The following is a 20,067-nucleotide window of genomic DNA, read 5'->3' as shown; positions in this document are numbered from 1 at the left end:
TATCTCAGGAGTGTTAATTCTATTTCTAGTTCACTCTTGAAGCGTCTCTGAATCATACACTAAATGTGTAAGTGTGTGTAAGAATGTCCGTCAGAGACCGTATCAAATATAATTTCAAATTTGAGTTTATAATATTAGTGATAAATACTATAGAAAAAAAAACGTCATTAATTCAATGGATGCAGCGCTCTATAATCTTTGATGTAAACTCAAGGCTTAAGTTTATATCAAAATCTAGGGGTTCGAAAGTCGTTAAATGTCAGGTTTGATAAATACTTTTTTATTATTTGAGTTGAAAACAGGAAGTTGCGTTGGACGTAGACGTTAGCGTGTGACGCAGTACGTAAATAAGTTGATCAGCCTTTCGCTCGTGAGGTTGTTTTCCTTTAGCTTAAACATTTCAGTAATATTAATCGCAGGACTGAAACTACACACAGATATATTCAGCTAATTGTTACTGAATTGCGATTTAAACCGACACTTGACGACATGCCATCTGACTTTGTGGTGTAAGGATAACTACAAAGTGCGGATCAGACGGAGTCGTTGCTCAAACAGCTAACCGGGGTTAGCAGCGCACGTCTCCACCCCGTGTGCGCCAAATGATCACTGTGCCTTCTGTTTCGTCTGGAGTCGGCCTTTAGTTTCACCGAGTTCACACCGTGGTTTCGCCAGGAGAGGATGAACTGGCTTTTCCCTTCGTCCAAAGGTTCCGGACCGCTCCCTCCTCTGAACAGCCTACAGCAACAAAGACAGCGGCAGATCGAGTCACTCAAAGCAGCTCACCCCAGGTGCGGTAACGCAACAACGGTAAAGATGTTCCGGTTCTGTTCCGTGGTTTTGTTACGTTACTATCAGTCCAGATTGTAGCCTTGGAACTTGTTGACTTACTTCATATTCATTTAGAATAGCTGGCCACCGTCTGACACTTTAGTCTGAAATAATTGATGCTAACACCGACCATTACCTCGTTGTTAGTTCACGTTTACCAAAACGTTGTTGTTAACACATTTTAACATGAATACTGGATAATGATGGCTAACACGTCTTAGCTAGCTGGCGTCCTAGCTCTTTAGCTAATCAAGTGATTTAGGGACAGTTACAGTCTATTTTTAGGGTTGGTGACATAAATTGTAGCCGGGTGACCATGTCCTGTGACCATCCCAGTATGTGTCAAGCTCACTGGCCACGCAAATCGTTTCAGAAGCAGATAGCTAATTAGACGTGGCGATTAAAGTATTAGCTTTGTTTACTGAGGAAGCCTTGTCATCTCGAAGGCTGTGTATTGTCTTTACAAATAATTAGACTGACATCGTAATCTGACCCCTGTTGGGACGTCTCTTGTAGTCAGAGGCATTTATTAAGTCGTGTGTTTTTCAATGTAAATAGATGTGAAAGAGAAATTTCCTGCAAAAGTAGTTCGTTATTAGTTATTGTAGAGGCCACAAAGGCTCAGATTGTAATAACTCCAAGACAAATGTCAATAAAATCAGATTTGAAAGGCTTATGCAACATCAGTGTTTCTTGTTTACTCAGATGTAAGTACTTTAGTCCTGTGGAGTCGCTGATCCTAATAGTGAAATGTATCAGATTTACTCAACAGTGAGTTGAGTAAATCAGTTAAATTGCACAAACAGTGCAATTTAACTCACCAAAACATTTTTGAGCAAGGCACAAACTAAATAGTACATTTCTATTAACTGGCACTAGATTTGCTTGTTTTCAGGTTTCAGGTAAAGAATAAATGTATCAGAACAAAGCTGAATAGGGAGAAGGCAGATTGGATGGATCAAGCTACTGTCAGATATTATGAGTATCATGCTTGTGCAATCTTAAGATACATATTACACCCAAAGACATGTAATTACGACCAGATGCAAGATCACATATAAGGAAATGCTGTTTTTTAAAAATTTCAACAGCCTTGCAGAGATCCAGAAGGATGTGGAATACAGAATACCATTCACAATCAACAACTCCACCATTAATGTTAACATGTGAGTACATCTCCACATGCATTCACATTGTTGCTACTGAGAATCCTGAATGTTTAAGTCTACATTTCTTTCTTATTTTTTTTTATCTCGCAGTTTACTACCTCCTCAGTTCCCTCAGGAAAAGCCAGTAGTCAGTGTCTACCCCCCTGTTGGTCATCATTTAGTTGACAGCAATAATGGCACCATTGTCACAAGCTCCCTCATCACTAATGTAAGTACTATATACTATATGGTAAAATATAGCAGTGTGGGTCTGCAGGAACATTAACACTTTCTGATTACTTACTGGAAAGGATTAAGTGAAATTCGGTAAATAAAACACACCCACATTCCTGCAGTTAAAGCAGTATGGACAGATTAAAGAAAAGGTATTACTCATAATGTTAGTCATAAAGTATCAAATTGTTACAGCTCATGTCTGAATAAAAATGATGTGTCATGAAATGAATGTGTGTCAGGTGATTTCACAGGCAAATTGTGTTTTTTCAGTAGAGACCTTTTCTTAATGCGGTGTCATTCGTTATGTTCACACTATTTGGCCAAACAATAAAGGCACACAGCATATTGTGATTACATTCTACAGTTTGTTGAGGTTTTGTTTGACCACATACATAATCTTTAACGTGCTTTTGGTTAAGCGATGTTTAATCTTTCTTTACTTTATTTCTTCCCCCATCTTTAGGAAATCATCTTTTCCCTTGAGCACATTTCAGTTTATTCCATGCATTCCCTTTTATCTAAGACCGTATTCTCACTTACTTGTTGGTGTTTATTCTATTGTTGTAGTTTGGGATGCACTCTGACCTGGGTAAGGTCATTCAAAGTTTGTTGGATGAGTTCTGGAAAAGTCCCCCAGCCTTGGTAACTACTGGATCTGGCTTTCCATAGTAAGCGTTCTCTTAAGCCTTTGGATACTTTAATGCACTTGTGTTCTGCATTGTTGGTCTTAAAGTGTTTATTCAATATGCTTATTCGTGCCCAAAATGCATTTGTATATTCCAATAAATATAATGATTGCTATATTCAGAACTTTATGTAATTTGATTTTGTAGTTTTAGTTGTAATTTACCTAAGCTCAACAACTTGTAAAACAGAAACCTATATATTATGATTCAGGTTATATGCTTATGGTAATATGTTTGTCATGCTTTAGTGAAATAATCCCTGTTTTCTCTGCCCAATATTGCAGCAGTATGTACAAACCACCAGGCATCGCTCCTTTCCCTAATCAGCCTTTCCACTACGGTGCTCGACATGTTGGTTCCAGTCAGACGCCACCCTCTGGTCCAGGCCCAGCTCCCACGCCTCACCAGGTGGCTGAGAGTGCTCATGGACCCTCTCGAGCTCCAGCACCATATGGACTCATTTCTGACCTGCCCCTGCCTGTACCCACTGGAGACGCTCAGGTACAAGCATACTGTACAAGAGTCTTCTAGTTTTACAATACAGTTAAAAACTAGTTGTCATCACTCTGTTAATATCGCTGCCTCGCTTTTAACATTTTCAGAGTATTAGCCTTAATGAATCAAATGATGAAAATAATGAGAGTAGGAACTTTCTTGTTGTTTAGACCAGATAAAAGGTCATTCACAGTTTTTTATAAACTTCATATATAATAAGGAATCTCTGTCATTTCAGGGTTGCATAGTAATTAATTGTTTTCTTAAAAGCATTTGTGTCCACATAGTTATTATCATAGTTATTTCTACTGTATAATAGTTTACCTGTCTCCTTTAGGCTGGACTCAATGGACACATGTACAAGATGCCAGAGATTCCTGAGTCTTTTCCTGAACTCTGTGACATGAGGTATTTCAGTCTATATCTGTATGGACACTGTTTTTGGTGTGTTCTGGTTTATAATCTCCCCTTTGCTCCCCTTCTCTTCACTGCAGCCTGACCAAGTTGTCAGACATGTCTGAAAATGAGGATGTGTTACTTGAATTCTTTGTGAGTTTGCCACAGCTCAAACAGGTTGCTAGTGATAAAGAAGAGCTTGTCAACAGCATAGTGGAAATGGCTAGTAAGTTTTTCCTTCTTTTTCTCCTGTTTAAAATGTCAGTTTAAGAAAAAGGTTTTGTTAAGTTGGGCTTTACGTTGGCCTTCTCTTTTGTTATAGAGAAAAACCTTCAGATGGAGCCACAGCTGGAAGGGAAAAGACAAGAAATGTTCTATAAGGTTAGTTACTACATATCATCTGCTGCCAGTGCACACAGACACACCAAACCCATTCATGCTATTGTGGTTTACCTCTGGTGTGTTGACAGTACGAACAGTTAACTCAAATGAAAGCAGCCTTTGAGACAAAGATGCAGAGACAGCATGAACTCAGTGAGGTAAGAAGCTGCACTAATCACCCCATGGAAGTGTTAAGTTATAGATTTATAGACCACTGGTTTTTATTACTGCTTTGGATTTGTCATGTTAGTTACTCAAAACTTGTCATGTTTGGTCAAATAAAATTGTATGAGTTCTAACAGAAAGTAGTCGTAGTTCTTGACAGACTGATTGGTTTCAAGTAAAAGGCTGTGTAAGAAACTGAAAATACATCTCTTTTGTTTCCTCAACTAGAGTTGCAGTTTAAGTACTTTACAGGCTCGGCTAAAAGTAGCAGCCCACCAGGCAGAAGAGGAGTCAGAGGTGACGGCTGAAAACTTTCTTGAAGGACGAACAGATATAGATGAATTCTTGACCAGCTTCATGGACAAAAGAACGGTAAAAAAGCTAAAATGCAGAGATTGTGAGAAGAGTTTGTAATTTAGTATTTTTATTAGGCTGTGATCTTCTATAACAATGATTTATTTAATTTCACAGCTTTGCCACAGCAGAAGGGCAAAGGAGGAAAAGTTGCAACAGTCCATAAACACACAGGGACCGTTTCCTACAAGCCACTAAAACCCAAGGTACAACATACAATTTAGAACAGTCATTTTCAGACAGTCCTTTCTTCTCTCAAAGACCAGCCACACAGACCCATTTGTTTGCATTTACATTTGTCTCCGATTCTATCAGTAAAAAACTGTTGTTCATTAATCACCATCTTACATTCATTCCATAGGTTTGGACTTTCTCAGCCAACTGCTGCCAGCTCAAAAGATACACACATTAGAATGGATGAAAAGCACACAGAGTCAACGATGGGCACTGGAGAAATAGCCAGATGCTGATGGCAGTGGTGAGCTGAAAGATAAAACGAACCCGTTTTGCTCAAATCTGAGCCAAACAAACTGTTGAATCGTGCAAAAGCATGATTTACAAACTTTTAAGTCACCATAGGAGGCCAAAACTGGATAAATTGCTGACAAATGTCTCTCCACCTAAGATTTGCTCACGCTGTGGATATGTTATATTCAGGTCAGTTTGTCCAGTTTTGACTTTGAGGTAGTGACTAAGAGTTGTGGTGTATCCAAGATTTAAGTCACAGCACCTGATGTGAGTGGTTAATGTTGAGGAAATACATTTGAAGGAAATTACAAATAGCTTTGGAGAATACAGGTTTACATTCTCCCCTGCAGACAAGTGTATGTTGCTGTAAATTAAGAGTTAAAATGCTAACATTGGTTCTTTGTGTACAAAGATGAGTCCTGCTCCTTTGAAAGCTTGATCTGAAACACTTAAAGTACATAAATCTAATTAGGGGAATACAAAGGGATTCCTGGTCAGAGAGGCAATTTCAGGAGACCTGTAATTTGGCCTGATAAAATTTAAATTTGATTTTTTTAATGTTTAAAAAAGTTTCTTTAACAAAGCCTAAGCCAGTGTGTTTTCACCAACATGAATAATTTGATTAAGCACGTTAAGGTGGTACACCGATAACACTGTTATTATTAATTTACTGTATGTGGCTACAATTTTTTTTTTTTTTTTTTTTCAAAAATAGGATGGACAAGTCTTTGTCGTTTTAAGTGGCTGTTATCCCTCCAGTGATGTCACTTTCTTTTTTTTTCTGTGGTTCACTGGTAAAACATATAATTATTTTTTCAGATATTTGGTCCATTTAACAAACAAATTTAGAAAAGTCAGTTTCTGGCTTTCTGACTCCTGTAAACAGAGTAAACGGTTTGATCGTGGTGTTACCTTAATACTGCGCTGTGAATAATTGACTTATTTGTGTGGCTGTAAATACACTAGTGTCCCTGAAGAACAGAATAACTAAAGTAATGATGAGGACCCTCAAACTATTTGGGTTATTGTGGTGGAATATTAGATGCTGCAGTAAAATGCGATGACATTGGATACTGTATTTAAATGTTTATAATAGGCTATATTGTAATCAAAGACTCAAGACACCTTGTATTATATGTTCTTATTTAATTTGTTAGATTAATAAAGGCTTTAGAATAAATCTGTTTGTTTTGTGAGTGTTTTGACTCTTACCTTTTAATTAAATCATAATCATACTTGACCTTAACTACATTTAGCAGAGAGAGAGAGAGAGAGAGAAAGTATATTGCTCATGAGCTTGTGACTTGGAGTGAATCTTTAGCCACTTAATCTTTTGACAGCTTTTTAATCAACTCAACTACAATGTTTTTACTAATCTACAAAACTAAACAAGTAAACGTGAAGTAAACGTAATGAAACGTCAAACCTTTCTTCTGCGTTGTAATGGATTAATAGCCCCTCAGCGCAGGTGAGTAGAAGTACCGGGTAGCGGTGTCACGCAGTTTCCCTCCACGGCAGCAGGCGGCGCTCAGTCACCATCAACGACCGGAAGCGACTAGAGGCGAAGTAGGAGCTTCAAGAGGAAAGCGCGTACATGAGTGGAGCGGCACGAAAAGCTGGTAAAAACACTATTCTCTTTTTTTAGGACGTCTGTGAACAATAATCAAAGACCAACACTCAAACACACATTGAGAAGGTTCAGATTCAGATGTTGGGGAACGTTGGCATCGTTAAACGCTTGAATCGGTTACAGTTGAAACGCAGTCAACACAAAACAGCCGTTTTAATTTCAACACCTGCTTTCTAGTGTGTGTAAACACACTGTTCATCGCGGACCTCCAGCTTTAACCGTTGTCTCTGCAAGCTGCTTGCTGGAGTCATGAACTGCTTAGCCGACGAAGCGGTGCGTCGATCAACAGAGAACAATCAGCAGCTGCTGTGGGAGGAAAACAGTCATGACGTCCGTCCAGCTCGCAGTAGCTTCAGGTCCTGCTAAAATTATTTAATTACACCATGATCCCACGCCGTTATAAAATAGTATAGTAGTACTAAAAATGACAGTATAGCAGTATAAAAATGACATTTCGATGCCTCTCCTCAAATTCACATCTTCATACAGTATGTACCTTTGTATGATCAAGTGTTTGAGGGAAAATTGGTCAAATTACTATGATGTTACAACATCTTGACATCTGTAGAAATAAATGTTGACTACAATACATTGATCTATGACTTAACTGTGCTAATCAAGGTCAGTCTGGACAAATGTCACGACAGATGGGAGACAACCACAGGCGCTTTCTACAAACCATGATGTCCATTGGCATTGTTGATGATCATGGAGCAAAGGCACTTTATCAGCATTGTTGCGAAACACACAACGGTGAGTCAGTTCTCGTTCATATGGTATAAGGCAGTCACCGATGAGCTCAATCCATAATTCAAAGCGTGCCTCTGTATAAAAGGCTCGATGTCAGAACAGGTACTAACTTCAGAACGATGTCGTTAAATTACACTTCTCTAAAAGGTCAGCGAACTTTACTTTAATATTTCCTAAGATATGTGCCCATTTTAATATGCAGTTCCTCCAAAAAGTATTTGTTGCTCATTGTTGCTTGTGTTTATTGGGACAAGTAAAGTGGAAATACCAAAGCTACGCACAAGAAAAGTCACAAACGTGGTCTGTTGCAGTACAATGTCCCCCGGACAGGCTGGATGATTTCATTGAGACCATCAACTCAAAGCTGCAACCACTGTTCATGCAGATCCGAAAAGGGATGTCTGAAGACAATGGTCAAGAGCACTATGCATTGGTTCGTTACTTCCATTTCTGCAGTGTACTTGTGTGGTCCAGACTTTCCTAAATTAGTCACTATATAAAAGCATTCCTCTTAGATTGTGCCTATAGTATCACAGGACAGCTGCCCATTGGAAATTCTGAAGGCTACGTGGGCAGCATTATGAATTACAGTGAGACTTTAATCCTGTACAGGTAAACATGGCTCAGACTGATGTCACCAGAATGTCATCAGATTATGCTGATAATGAGCTGGAACTGTTCAAGAAAACGGTGAGTTCAATTTGTAAGGTCTGTCAGTTTTCCTGTATGTTTGTTTTCCTGTTTCATGGTTATCTTGCTCAAAGCTTTAGTGCACTGAGGTCCCTTCATGTTAAATGGCACATGAACATGATTAGTTGAGTTGTTGTGCTTTATTAAAATCTTGTACTACTGTGACCCATTCTTACTCAGTTGGAGCTGATTGTGGGCTCTGAGAATGGAACAGTATCTTCCACTGACATTCTCAACAGCACCGACAGCATGACCACTAAGAAGCTGAAGAAGAGCGAAACGGAGCATCTCTTGAGTCGACTTGTTCATGACAAATGGCTCAATGAGGTAACGCCCAGAAATCTGTACATTTCTAAGTTGGGTTTGTCAATCTGAATTTTATTTACGAACAGAGTCATGATTTTTGGAGCTCTGGTCTCAAAGCATCATTATAATTTAAGCGTGACAATATTTAGCATTTGTATCCGAAGGTTTTTGGCAGAAACAAACAACATCAATTTCAGCTTGTTACAACTTCACTTTACATTTCACCGCTTTCTGATGATTAATATAGACGAAGGGTGAATACACCTTGTCCACCAGATGTATTATAGAGATGGAGCCCTACATCCGTACAATGTACCAGGACCAGGTCAGTGTGTGTCATATCTGTCACACCATCGTCTTCCAGGTAAGTGGAACCTGTTTCTCTCTTTTGTCATTTAACTCTGTGCAACCTTCTGATTAATAAACACAATAAAGTAGAACCGGCTTTGTCATTTATTTACATATATACGTATAATATTCTTCTTTTTTTAGTGTCTTAATCTGTTCCCCCTATAAAAGCAACTGTCATATTTGATAGTACCTAAGTAGTTTTCTGATGGCATTGTGTTGATTTATTGATTGTTGCTTTTCCTCAGTGCCAAATCTGTGAGAATCCTATTTGTGGCATAAAGATACACAACCCATGTGTGGCCAGATACTTCAAAGGCAGAGCAGAGCCGCGATGTCCCGCCTGTAATGACTTCTGGCCACATGAAATCCCTGGTATTTCTGGGTTTCCTTTTGGACATTTTACTAACATTCATTCGTATACTGTACATCTGCTTTATGAATGAATGCAAATACTTGGTATTGATCGATTTTTAAAATGTTGATCCACCAACCAAATTATTTAACACAAATACAATCTCGTTTTCTGTTTATTGCAGAAATCAGACGACCTCGATCACAGTCCAGAAGATGAAAACATCATCAAATTTGTTTCTTACTATTGTTGCTGTTTTGTTGTTTAAAATTTTTACAAGAGCCTGTAACTTATTTTTTTATGTTACCTTTACCACTGAGAAAATAAAGCTGCATTATCCCTGAATAACACACATGCCTCTTTATTAAATTATACAGTGATCAACATTCTTTCTCACTTGAAGCTACATGTTCAGTTTATAATATTTGAGCCCGACTTGAGTCTTTCTCTAGTATCTTTAGGGTCACAATGAACTTAATAGTATTTCTGAACCATGGGTAGAAAAAAGCATACATGAGTGGGTTCAGACATGAATTTAAATACAACAGCCAGGTTACAATCACCCAAGATGAGGCACTGTTTGAAATGTTTTGTCCTGCAAGAGAGGGGGCATAATATGGACAGAACCCCATCAGGAATACTAATATGACAACACCCAAAGTCCTGGCAGCTTTTCTCTCTGATTTCTTTGCAGTCACCTTTCCTCGTCCTCCTCCTACTGTTGCGATGTGCGTCTGGATTGCACGAGCCTGCGACACCACCACTGCAAACACCCTGGTGTACAACACTACGATGACTGAGCAGGGGCCAATGAACGTGACCATGAGGTCAACGGCTCCAGGGATGAAGTTGATCACCACTAAGCACTCTCCAAAGCAGGAGTTGTATCTGTTGGGCTGACTGAGGTGCTCCTTTAAGATCAGCGCATTGTACAGAAGTGAACTTGCCCACAGCAAACAAACAGACACCTCAATTCTGCTGCAAGTGATTGTTCTGGGGTAATGCAGAGGGTAACAGATTGCTACATAGCGATCGACTGAGATGAGCACCATGTTTCCCACAGAGGCCGATGTGAGAGTGAAGCCGACGATGTAGGACACGGCACACATGAGGTCACCCAGCAGCCAGCAGGTCTCCACGAAACGCACCGTTTCCACCGGCATCACCAGCAGCCCCACGAGGAGGTCAGAGACGGCCAGCGACAGCAGCAGCAGGTTGGTGGGGGTGTGGAGCTGGCTGAAGTGGGAGACGGAGATGATGACGAGCAGGTTCAGGGCTACGGTGACCACAGTGATGGAGGCGAACAGCGCGTAGAGGCGGACGGCCTCGGAGCGAGGGCGCATTACGCCGCTGCAGGATGAGTTCAGCAGGTGGGGGAAACACAGCTCAGGCTGCAGACCGTCCATCGTCCAGCACCGTAAAACAGAGCAGTTGGAGCAGCTGCGTGGTCGTAACACGTAGCAGAGCTCCTCTATGTGTGGCAGAGCTCCTGACTCCTCCTGAACTCCCCACCCTCGCCTGCTCTGCTCATTCCCCGGCTGTCTCCTATCTGCTCTCCCTCTCTCCTCTCTACTTACTCTGCCTCTCATTCAGACCCCCCCCCTCCACTTTCCTCCTCCTCCCCCTTCATCCACAGGTTAATGATGTGGGTTTCATGTAGCTTCTCAGAGCTTTAAACTTTAAAACATAATCATCCATGAACCAGTGACTTCTCCATCTGTGAAAAGCAGATGGGGAACTTAATCACAGGCAGTAAGGATCACGATATTATTAAACGCTAAAACATAAACAAAACCAAATATATCCATGTTTTTAAATTTGATTAACAATATTGTTTTTTATTCTAACACTTGGTTGAGGCCTCTAAAGTGATTAGGAGGTGATGCATTTCATTGTAATTAATACAAACTGCTCGAAACACAAGTGTTTTTCAGTTTTAACTGTATTTCTGCAAACTGCAACAAAAGTGTTAAACGCCGACAACTCCTAAAAGAGGATGTGGTACAGACAAACCTGCTGTTCCTACCATCAGTACGCTGATGCGGTGGGCCCTGGGTTCCTCCTGGTGGCCAGAGTGTGAAGGAAGTTCCTGACGAAGACTTTGGTTTTGAATGTGATTTTGAATTAACTAAACACCAGTTTAATTGCATATTGTTCCAATTTTCAGTTTATTGAAACAAATCATTTCATCTGAATTCCAAGGCCGTGTGTGTAGAGCATGGACAGGAGGATGGTTAATGAATCCTAGCCTGTATAATGACCCAATGTGCGAAGACCAGACTGTTTATACATTGTATAATTATTTATTGGATGTGAAGCATCTGCCTCTGATATATTTCTGTCTCTCAGTGGTTCTGTAAGGCTTTGGCTGGGCCACTCACAGATGGTCCAGCTTAGTGCTGGGGTTCTTGTTCACCACCATCTGGTCAGATAGTCCTGTTCAGGTTGAACCCTAGAAAGAATTGTGGGAAGATTTGTGGTAGTTTAAATGTCTTTATTCAATACAACGTACAATTTACCACCACTTATTTTAACAAGAAGTCAACAGTCCATCTCTGGTTGTGTCAGTTGTCGTGTGTCATCCCTTCACAGTTAATTCTTTTCATTTGCCACCATTTGTATCACTTCTGCCTTGTTAGTTACTTTGTGAATGTCAGCCATGTTTTCTGAACCAGCTTGAGTGTAAAGGGATCATGGTTGCATCATGTGTTGATGTGAAAATGTGTTTGTTAACACCTTAGACTGAAATCCACCTGTGGCTTAATGTGTATTAGACATTATTTCAAGGTGTGAACGTGTCCCTGTGGTACAGAGCACAACTTGTTTGTTCAACAAACCTGAATCTAAGGTGTCCTCAGAGGAGAGTGCTTCTGAAAATAAGCTACACAAAACATTTATTTACAATATCATCAAGTTTAAATCAAACTTATTAGAATCTTTATGTTTATCCTTTCTGTGTGTATGGTTCTGCTGGGGCATCTTTACGGGGCTCCGCATCACACACTATTTTTAACATAACACACGGACTTGTTCTTTGCTGCTCTTATGTTGCCTTATATATTCTTAATACACAATCGTTATAACTCATGCCAACATCAACTCGAGTTTCAACTTAGATACGTCATGAGGTCTAAGACAGTGTCGTTGCCCCGATCTACTGCCCTCCTTTGACCCATTGCTTCCTACCTATAAAGATTCAAGATTCAAAAACCTTTATTAGTCCCAGAGGGAAATTATTTTACACACATTGATCGCTGTCACAGTTGGAGGTACACGCAAGATGGTAGGGAGATTAAAAAAAAGAATAAGTATCCAAATAAAAAATATTAAGAGAATAATAAGGAAATAAGGAAAGCTCCAGAGCCAGATGGATTCCCAGCTGAATTTTATAAGGAGTTCTGGTCCATGCTGGCACCCAGCTTTTACAAAATGGTACTTGAAGTTAAACAACAGCATTCCATACCCACAAATATGAATCCTGCCTTCATAAGCCTGCTCCAAAAACCAGGAAAAGACCCTACACTTCCATCAAGTTACAGACCAATTTCACTAATCAATGTAGATTTAAAAATTGTATGTAAAACACTTGCTAGTGCTTGCTGCAATCTGATCAAACAGGCAACATTAAAGGTAGACAGTCAACAAACAATTTGAACAGATTATTCAATTTAATGGATTATGTCACCACCCATAAACTAGCCTTTGTCTCCTTAGATGCAGAAAAAGTTTATTGGGAACTCATTCGTATACTGGATTCAAATATTATACAGCTCAGCAAACGTCGCAGTCAGAACAAACAACCAGACCTCGCCAAGGTTTAATCTGCATAGAGGGACAGGACAGGGCTGCCCACTTTCTCCATCACTATTTGCAGTATTTGATGAACCTCTAGCCGCAGCAATAAGACAGCATGAAGGAATTACTGGAATATCGACCAAATCAGTAAATAATACATTTATATGCTGACGATGTGTTGCTGTTCCTCCTGGAGCCACAGACGTCTCTTCCTACAACTATCAGCCTCATAGATGAATTCTCAGCACTTTTAGAATACTCTAATGACTGGACAAAATCTATAGTGCTACCACTTAACTTTAAAGCGAATAACATATTTTCTACCACACTCCACTCAGGGAACATTTAAATACTTAGGCATTGAATTGTCGTCTAGGCTGTCAGAGCTTATTATCTAGAAGCCAACCTCAAAAGATGGCAGTCCTTACCCATTTCACTTATGGGAAGAATTGCCACTATAAAAATGATGATCCTGCCAAAAATTAATGACATATTCTCCATGATTCTGACTCAGCCAGGCCAGGTGTGGTTTAAGACATTAGACTCCTACATCTCTCAGTTTTTGTGGAAAACCAAGCTATAAGGTAGCCAAAGTAGCCAAAGGAATACAGAAAGATGCAGAATAGAGATAAATGTGCAAAATAATTACAAGGAGCATAAGATATATTTACGAATTTACAGCTCAGACACAGACACAGTCAGTGTTGCACTTAAATTTGTGCAGAATTAGAACAAACATGTGGCATGTAAGAGAACATCAGATCTACAACTCACATATACAGTACAGTACTTCAGGTGTTCGGGCTAAAGTGACAAAGAAAAAACAGTTCTTATTTGTAATTATACACTTTTCATACCTATCTGTTTTTGAACCCTATCTAATCAGTTTCATAGAGTTGTTTTCTGTGTGAATCAATGAAGCTCTGTCTGTGAGTGGGCAGGAGCACAGTCCTGCTGCTGTCCTCCTACTGGCTCAGGCAGTGAGTGGGAAGCAGCTGGAATGAGACCTCAGCCAATCAGAGACAGCACTACAGTGTGTAGGAGACAGAGTCTGTCCACATGTAGAACATGTTTCCAACTTGTTTCGTTTAATGTCCATGGGGACAGACCGAACAGGACTGAGACTGGACCATGTCTCAGAATCATCGTTATAGACTGCTACCCTAATTTCTGTTGAGAACGGATCTGACACTGGTTCATAACATCAATCCTTAAGAACTTGACGTGTGGATCTTAACGAGGAACCTTAAAGTGGGACAGAAGAGACAACGGACAGACCTCAAAGTGAACCTTGAGATCTTCAGAGACATGGATGGTCCAAGATGTGAATCGGTTCTTACCAAAGGAACTAAGTGGCTGTGTGCGTTTGCCCTCAATCACTTGCTAACTGGATTTCCTGGGTTGTGATTGGTTATCATGATGATGATGATGGTTATGCTGTGGAGTTGATTGGATGACTGTTCCAGACAGAGGACTGTGATTGGACAAAGATGTTTGGTACAAAGACCATGAGCTTAGGGGGACAGGTCTCTCAACCGTCTTCCCCTCCTCGTTCTCAACGGCGTCCCCCATCGACCCCACCCCTACCCCTCAGACGTCTGCAGCTTATGGCTAAGCAGCCGGAGACACTTGTTGTGTTACGGGGAGGAAAGAAGGTGAAAGGTCATAGGTCAGGTGTAAGGGACTCCTGGCCCTGCACAGGGCTGAAAAATCCAAACGCAGAGGCCTGTCTCAGAACCACACGACAATCACAGCCTCATTTACCACAGTCACTCCCTGTTAGAGCTCTGCCACCTGGGCGGGGCTCAGACGCCACGATGATGTCACTGCTGATGTTCTGTCACAGGTAACGGGGTGTAGGAGATATAGAAGCTAGTTACTGACAGGACTCCTTGATGAATGTCTCACCTGTCTCATGCTGTCATACTCTTACCGTCTGTCTCCATGGTTTTTCCAGTAACAGTCTGAATCCCATCGACAACAAGATTGAGCAGGCTATGGTGAGTGAGTCCATCACAGCCAGGCAAATGTTAGAAACTCTCCTTCAGTGACACATCTTCCCTCAGAGTTTTGACTCAACTTGTGATGGTGGAGTTTTTGGTCAAAGCAGCAGGCTGATGTGTGTGACTCCCCTACTGTCCATCAGTCACAGTGACACAGGTTGGTGTGTTTGTGTGCTGCTGTTGTAGGACCTGGTGAAGAGTCACCTGTTGCTGGCTGTCAGGGAGCAGGTGGAACTGCTAAGGGAACGGATCCGAGACCTGCAGGAGAAGAACCAGCAGCTGGAGAGAGAGAACCGCATCCTCAGAGCTCTGACGCACTCTGCACACAGTGCAATTTAACACAGTCTGAGGAGCCAAGACCCCAAGACCAAGTCTCAACCTGGCCACTAAACACCTCCGATGGTCTTTGTAGGATCTGGTACCAGGACCTAAACAATAGATGGATTTAATGTGCATTAGACATTACCCACCACTGTTTACAGTTTTCATTGGTTCATGAACAGATCTACTGCTACTGGCATGGAGCCGCTCTTCAGGATTTAGCTACGCATGAAGACCCAGGCCAGGATTTCCTACCAACCAGTTTCCTATCAAGTGTAAAAAGGGATTTAGCCTAACACTGTTTTCCACAACTTGAGATTCAATGTCTGATTGGTGGTTGGGGGGTGTGGCTTCGCCCCTGGATCGGTGGATCTATAGTAATATAGTGTAGCTTGTTACGACGAGGGACTAACAAATTAATTAGGTTGATATACGCAGAAATAAGGAACAATGTCATAAACATAGAAGTTAACAAACTGTCAAACATACGGATGAAGCAGCAAGAGCTAACAAGGCTTCGATGGACAGAGTGGTAGTGAACTCAAGATGAAGCAGGAAAATAATGACCACGATGAGAAGCATCATAGGAAAAACAGGAAGTGGACATTGGACTGAGATAATTTGCCAAGAAGGATTTTCACAGAGGCAGCTGTATAGTTCAGACAAATATTTGTAAATAATCTAATAAGTGGGTAAAAGTATTGGAAGGCAGAGATACAGAGGATGGGAAATAGTGTGCTGCAATTTATGTTAATAACAAATAAATATGTAAATAATTCATTTTCATGCCACAACAGGGAACAAAAACAGAGTCAGACCACATCTAATATCTTGGTTGACTTGTACTAACTTGGCAAATAAAGCTGAATCAGATTCAGATTCTTCATGTGATGTAACGAAGGCTTTCTTAAAATGCTATGCTGGCTGCTGAAATGCTATTGATTGCGATACAGATCAGAACCGCTAAAGTAACAAATGCCTTTGCTTAAAAAAATAAAACTGCTGAAAACTTAAAATGCTGTTCTAGCCTTCCCTGGTGCAACAAACAGCAAGTAACACCACTTTTGACCAAATACAAAATCAAAAAATGTTCTGTTGTTCCATCTGATGGTTCTGATATGTAACTATGTTACTGTGCTGTGATTGGTTGACTCAGACTGAAGTTCCTGGTTGAACACACACATCCATGGATAGATGGATTGATGGATGCAGATTAATTAAATCTTGGAGATCATCTGACCGAACCAGGGTGTGGACCTGCAGTGAGTTCAGCTTCACTCATGGACTGATTGGATCTGAGGTCTGCTGCTGCCTTGATGCTGCTCCTGGTCCAGTTCAGCGTTTACCTGGTTTAAGGAACCCACTGCTCCCCATCAGGGGAAAGTTCAAAATACAGAGATTAATTTCCTCAATGTGGGATCAATAAAGTTTCAATTAATTAATTAATTATGTATGAGTCATCAAATATTCACATGTAAAAAAACTTTTCTCATCTGTCAACACATTGAAACTCAGCTGCTGTCCATCCAATTTCTTTATAAAGCACCAAGTCACAGCAGAACTTAAAAAAAAGCCCAAGTTTAATGATTCTGTTCCCAACTGGTGCTGACAGATGGCCGTCACCCTGAGCCTGGCTCTGCTAGACTGCTTTCTCTGGCCTCCTCTGTAGAGGTTTTCTCTTCAGCACATTCAACTATGAGAACAACATGGTATTTAATAGGAGTATTTAATTCATTCAGATATAGGGTGTGTTATTTTAGTGTTCCCGTTATTGTCCGAGCAGTGTATAATGTCTTTGCACAAGCTGAGTTCTGTAGCAATGTGTAGCTGTTACAGTAACTGCCCTGACTTCTTCTGTAATTGCTATGTTGGAGCTTGAATAATAACCGTGTGATTGTTAGTTTTATCATGACCCGCCATTGACCTGTTCTCCAGGTCGTGTTCCTGCGTCACCAACTTCATCGTAGGGATCGAAGACAGGCACGACTTCAACATCCTGATGAGGAAGAACAAGACAGGTAAATCATTTCTCTTATGATCCGCTTCCTGAGTTACAAGAAGAAGATGTTTGTGTACAAGAAAGAATGGGTTCCTTCGATTCTGACTCAGGACTTTCTCATAGTCATCAGTAAAGGAGTCCCCCTCTGCTAATGCAGACACAGCACGCACAGGCCCTCCTCCTCATCTCTGGTGACTTCAACCACGCATCTCCCTCATCTGTCCTACCAACATACACACAGTGTGTTACCTGTCGCACCAGAGACAGCAAACGACTGGACTTGTTTTATGCTAACACTAAGGAAGCACAATCATCATCCCCCCTCCCTCCCCTGGGTAGAGCTGACCACAACATCATCCATCTGAAGCCTGTGTATGAACCTATTTTGCACATGAAGCCTGTGGTGCCACAGGTTGTGTAGAGGTGGTCTCCTGAGTGTGAGTCTGCCTTGAGAGACTGTTTCAACACCACCGTGTGGACTGGGCTCTGTGATCTCCGTGGGGAGGACATCAATGCAATCACAGACTGCATCACGGACCACATTAAGTCCTGCGCAGATGAACTGTGTGGTGTTATGCAGCATGTCTTCAACCAGAGCCTCAAGCTGAGGGTGATACCTTTGCTCTGGAAGACTTCCTGTGTGGTACCAGTACCCAAGACGTCAGCAGCTTCAGGCCGGCGACTCAGGGGTTGGGGTTAGAGACTGGTTCTGCATCAACTGTGACCCATGGTGAGCTCAGCAATGGATCTGCTGCAGTTTGTCAGACTTTATGATGAACAATTGTAACATGGTGCACATTTCACACACACACACACACACACACACACACACACACACACACACACACACACAACGTTACCAAGGCAATTACACCAGACTGTCACTTTATCTACGGTTTCTACTTGCCTTTCTTTTAACAATTGTGTATCTATTGTTTTCTGTATTATTTGTCTTTTGTGCTGTTGCAACATGGCAATTTCTCCATTGTGGGACAATAAAGGGTTTTCCATTCCATTCTATTGTGCTTGCTGCTCGTGTCAAGGTTTGTCCAGTCCACGTGTATTTGTCCATCTGTTTGTCACGTGTTTCCAGGTTTTGGTTTATTAATCAGTTTTCCCTGCAGTGGTTTCTAGTTTCGTTATCGATGTGTCTTAGTTTGTGTTCCCAGTTATTTGTGATCCTTCTTTCAAGCAGCACCTTTAGTTTGTATTTCCCTTTGTGTTTATTTATTTATTAAAATCAGCTTGGACAGTTTGTACTTTTTTTACGTACAATGGACATTTGGTCTCTAAGGACATATCTGTACATAAATCCATCTAAAATCAGCGCATTATTTGTGTTTTCATACAAGTAAAGGTATAAGACAATTTTTGTGGTAAATAAATTGTGGTCAGTAAGACCTGTATTCTTACTGACCATGTGTTAAACTTGTTAATCTTAAGCACATAAAATGCATTTGTACATTTTATCTAAGATATTGCAGCAGACCCGCTCTTAGCTGCTGAGGCTCATGGGAAAAATGATGGTTCCTGTGTTCTTAACGTTATCGTTAAAGATACTGTAGTTGACTGAGTTGATTTCTGTTATAAGTTTGGTGGAAATTAATTAGTGAAGTCTTCATGTGTGTTAATAGTGTGTTCTTTGTTGTTCTGTAGGCTGCACCATGAGGGAGAAGAGTACGTATGTAACTGACCCTCAGGGGACAGTGATGCAATGTATTGAGGTAAAATTGAATGTGGTTGTGCCCTTGGCTTGCAGAGCTGCCATAGAAATACTGATACTTTCTGTTCTTTGCACTGTTCCTCCCCCGACTCAGGGGAATTGAACTGCAATCCGTGCGTCAGCAGCAAAATGCACTAATCACTGCACCAATCAGCTGTGACCATTTATTAACATTAATATATAAGTAAACACAAAAAGGTATTGTTACAAATACATACTTAGTAAAAAATACTAAGGTAGAACACATTCAATTCAGTACATATTTTGTAACAATAAGAAAATGAATTAAACATTACAGAAATATAACTTACATAAATATATCATAGTAAGTATTCATGCAAATGCATTTAGAATAAAATTTAAAAGAAGGAGTGAGTAAAATCTAGTGATTTGGATAAATAACAAAAAGAATAAAGTTTAGTGAGTACTTGAAAGAAAATTATTAAATATAGTGTACGAGGAAATTATTACCTAGGATTTTTTAAGTAAATTTCACTCTTTTTCAATGTGGTTCAGCCTAAACTGGGACTGTTTTTTTTTTCAGTTCTGCGTATTAAACGCTATTAGATTCTTCACTGACCATAAGATAGACGTCAGGATCTTCTGGAGTCTTGAAGTGAAGTACATAAATACTAATAATAGAAAACCTTTGAACATTATAAAGGTTACAGAGAGTTATGGCAATCACCTTTGAGCTTGTTCTAATATTCTCTTGCCAACAACTCCTTGGTCTCATGATCATTGTCTCGTGATAATAGTCTGTCTGTGGCCAAATAAAACTTGCTCTTGCACTCGTGTTCTCCAAACCCTGAAAAGTATCTACATCTTCTCCTTACATTTATTCATGTTAAATTGTTATAACTGATTATCTTAACATGGCTTCAAGATACATATATTATAGGGATAGGATATTGACCTGATGAAAATCTTCTCTAAGAAACAAGACTTTTTTAATCCAAAGAATGATGGGGATGATGAGACAGTCC

The 20,067-nt window shown here is 40.4% G+C and overlaps 3 protein-coding genes across 6 annotated transcripts; all 3 read left to right on the top strand.

Moving 5' to 3' along the window:
* Positions 1–20: 20 nt before the first annotated feature.
* vps37a (VPS37A subunit of ESCRT-I) lies at positions 21–6,341 on the top strand. 2 transcript variants are annotated; one of them, XM_029143756.3, is made up of 12 exons: positions 21–791; positions 1,923–1,997; positions 2,091–2,208; positions 2,784–2,884; positions 3,190–3,403; positions 3,735–3,805; positions 3,892–4,019; positions 4,116–4,174; positions 4,264–4,332; positions 4,568–4,711; positions 4,811–4,899; positions 5,055–6,341. In XM_029143756.3, the coding sequence occupies exons 1-11, from the start codon at positions 682–684 to the stop codon at positions 4,889–4,891; spliced, it is 1,170 nt and encodes a 389-aa protein (XP_028999589.1). In that variant the 5' UTR covers positions 21–681; the 3' UTR covers positions 4,892–4,899; positions 5,055–6,341. The 2 variants fall into 2 exon arrangements, with proteins under 2 accessions (XP_028999589.1, XP_028999506.1); XM_029143673.3 differs by having other exon boundaries at positions 3,187–3,403.
* Positions 6,342–6,622: 281 nt separating this feature from the next.
* On the top strand, positions 6,623–9,590 carry nsmce1 (NSE1 homolog, SMC5-SMC6 complex component). Of its 2 annotated transcripts, none has more exons than XM_029144089.3 (8): positions 6,623–6,780; positions 7,413–7,544; positions 7,853–7,974; positions 8,154–8,231; positions 8,412–8,558; positions 8,785–8,901; positions 9,134–9,260; positions 9,425–9,590. In XM_029144089.3, the coding sequence occupies exons 1-8, from the start codon at positions 6,756–6,758 to the stop codon at positions 9,457–9,459; spliced, it is 783 nt and encodes a 260-aa protein (XP_028999922.1). In that variant the 5' UTR covers positions 6,623–6,755; the 3' UTR covers positions 9,460–9,590. The 2 variants fall into 2 exon arrangements, with proteins under 2 accessions (XP_028999922.1, XP_028999836.1); XM_029144003.3 differs by lacking the exon at positions 6,623–6,780 and adding an exon at positions 6,859–7,147.
* A 117-nt stretch (positions 9,591–9,707) lies between these two features.
* Positions 9,708–16,805, top strand: LOC121202159 (TSC22 domain family protein 1-like). 2 transcript variants are annotated; one of them, XM_041070334.2, is made up of 4 exons: positions 9,708–10,145; positions 10,304–10,454; positions 14,993–15,035; positions 15,225–16,805. In XM_041070334.2, the coding sequence occupies exons 2-4, from the start codon at positions 10,348–10,350 to the stop codon at positions 15,375–15,377; spliced, it is 303 nt and encodes a 100-aa protein (XP_040926268.1). In that variant the 5' UTR covers positions 9,708–10,145; positions 10,304–10,347; the 3' UTR covers positions 15,378–16,805. The 2 variants fall into 2 exon arrangements, with proteins under 2 accessions (XP_040926268.1, XP_040926263.1); XM_041070329.2 differs by lacking the exons at positions 9,708–10,145; positions 10,304–10,454 and adding an exon at positions 10,463–14,881.
* Positions 16,806–20,067: the final 3,262 nt, after the last annotated feature.

The sequence above is a fragment of the Betta splendens genome, chromosome 1, assembly GCF_900634795.4.
Source record: "Betta splendens chromosome 1, fBetSpl5.4, whole genome shotgun sequence".
NCBI lineage: Eukaryota > Metazoa > Chordata > Actinopteri > Anabantiformes > Osphronemidae > Betta > Betta splendens.
This window is presented reverse-complemented; position numbering and strand designations above follow the sequence as displayed.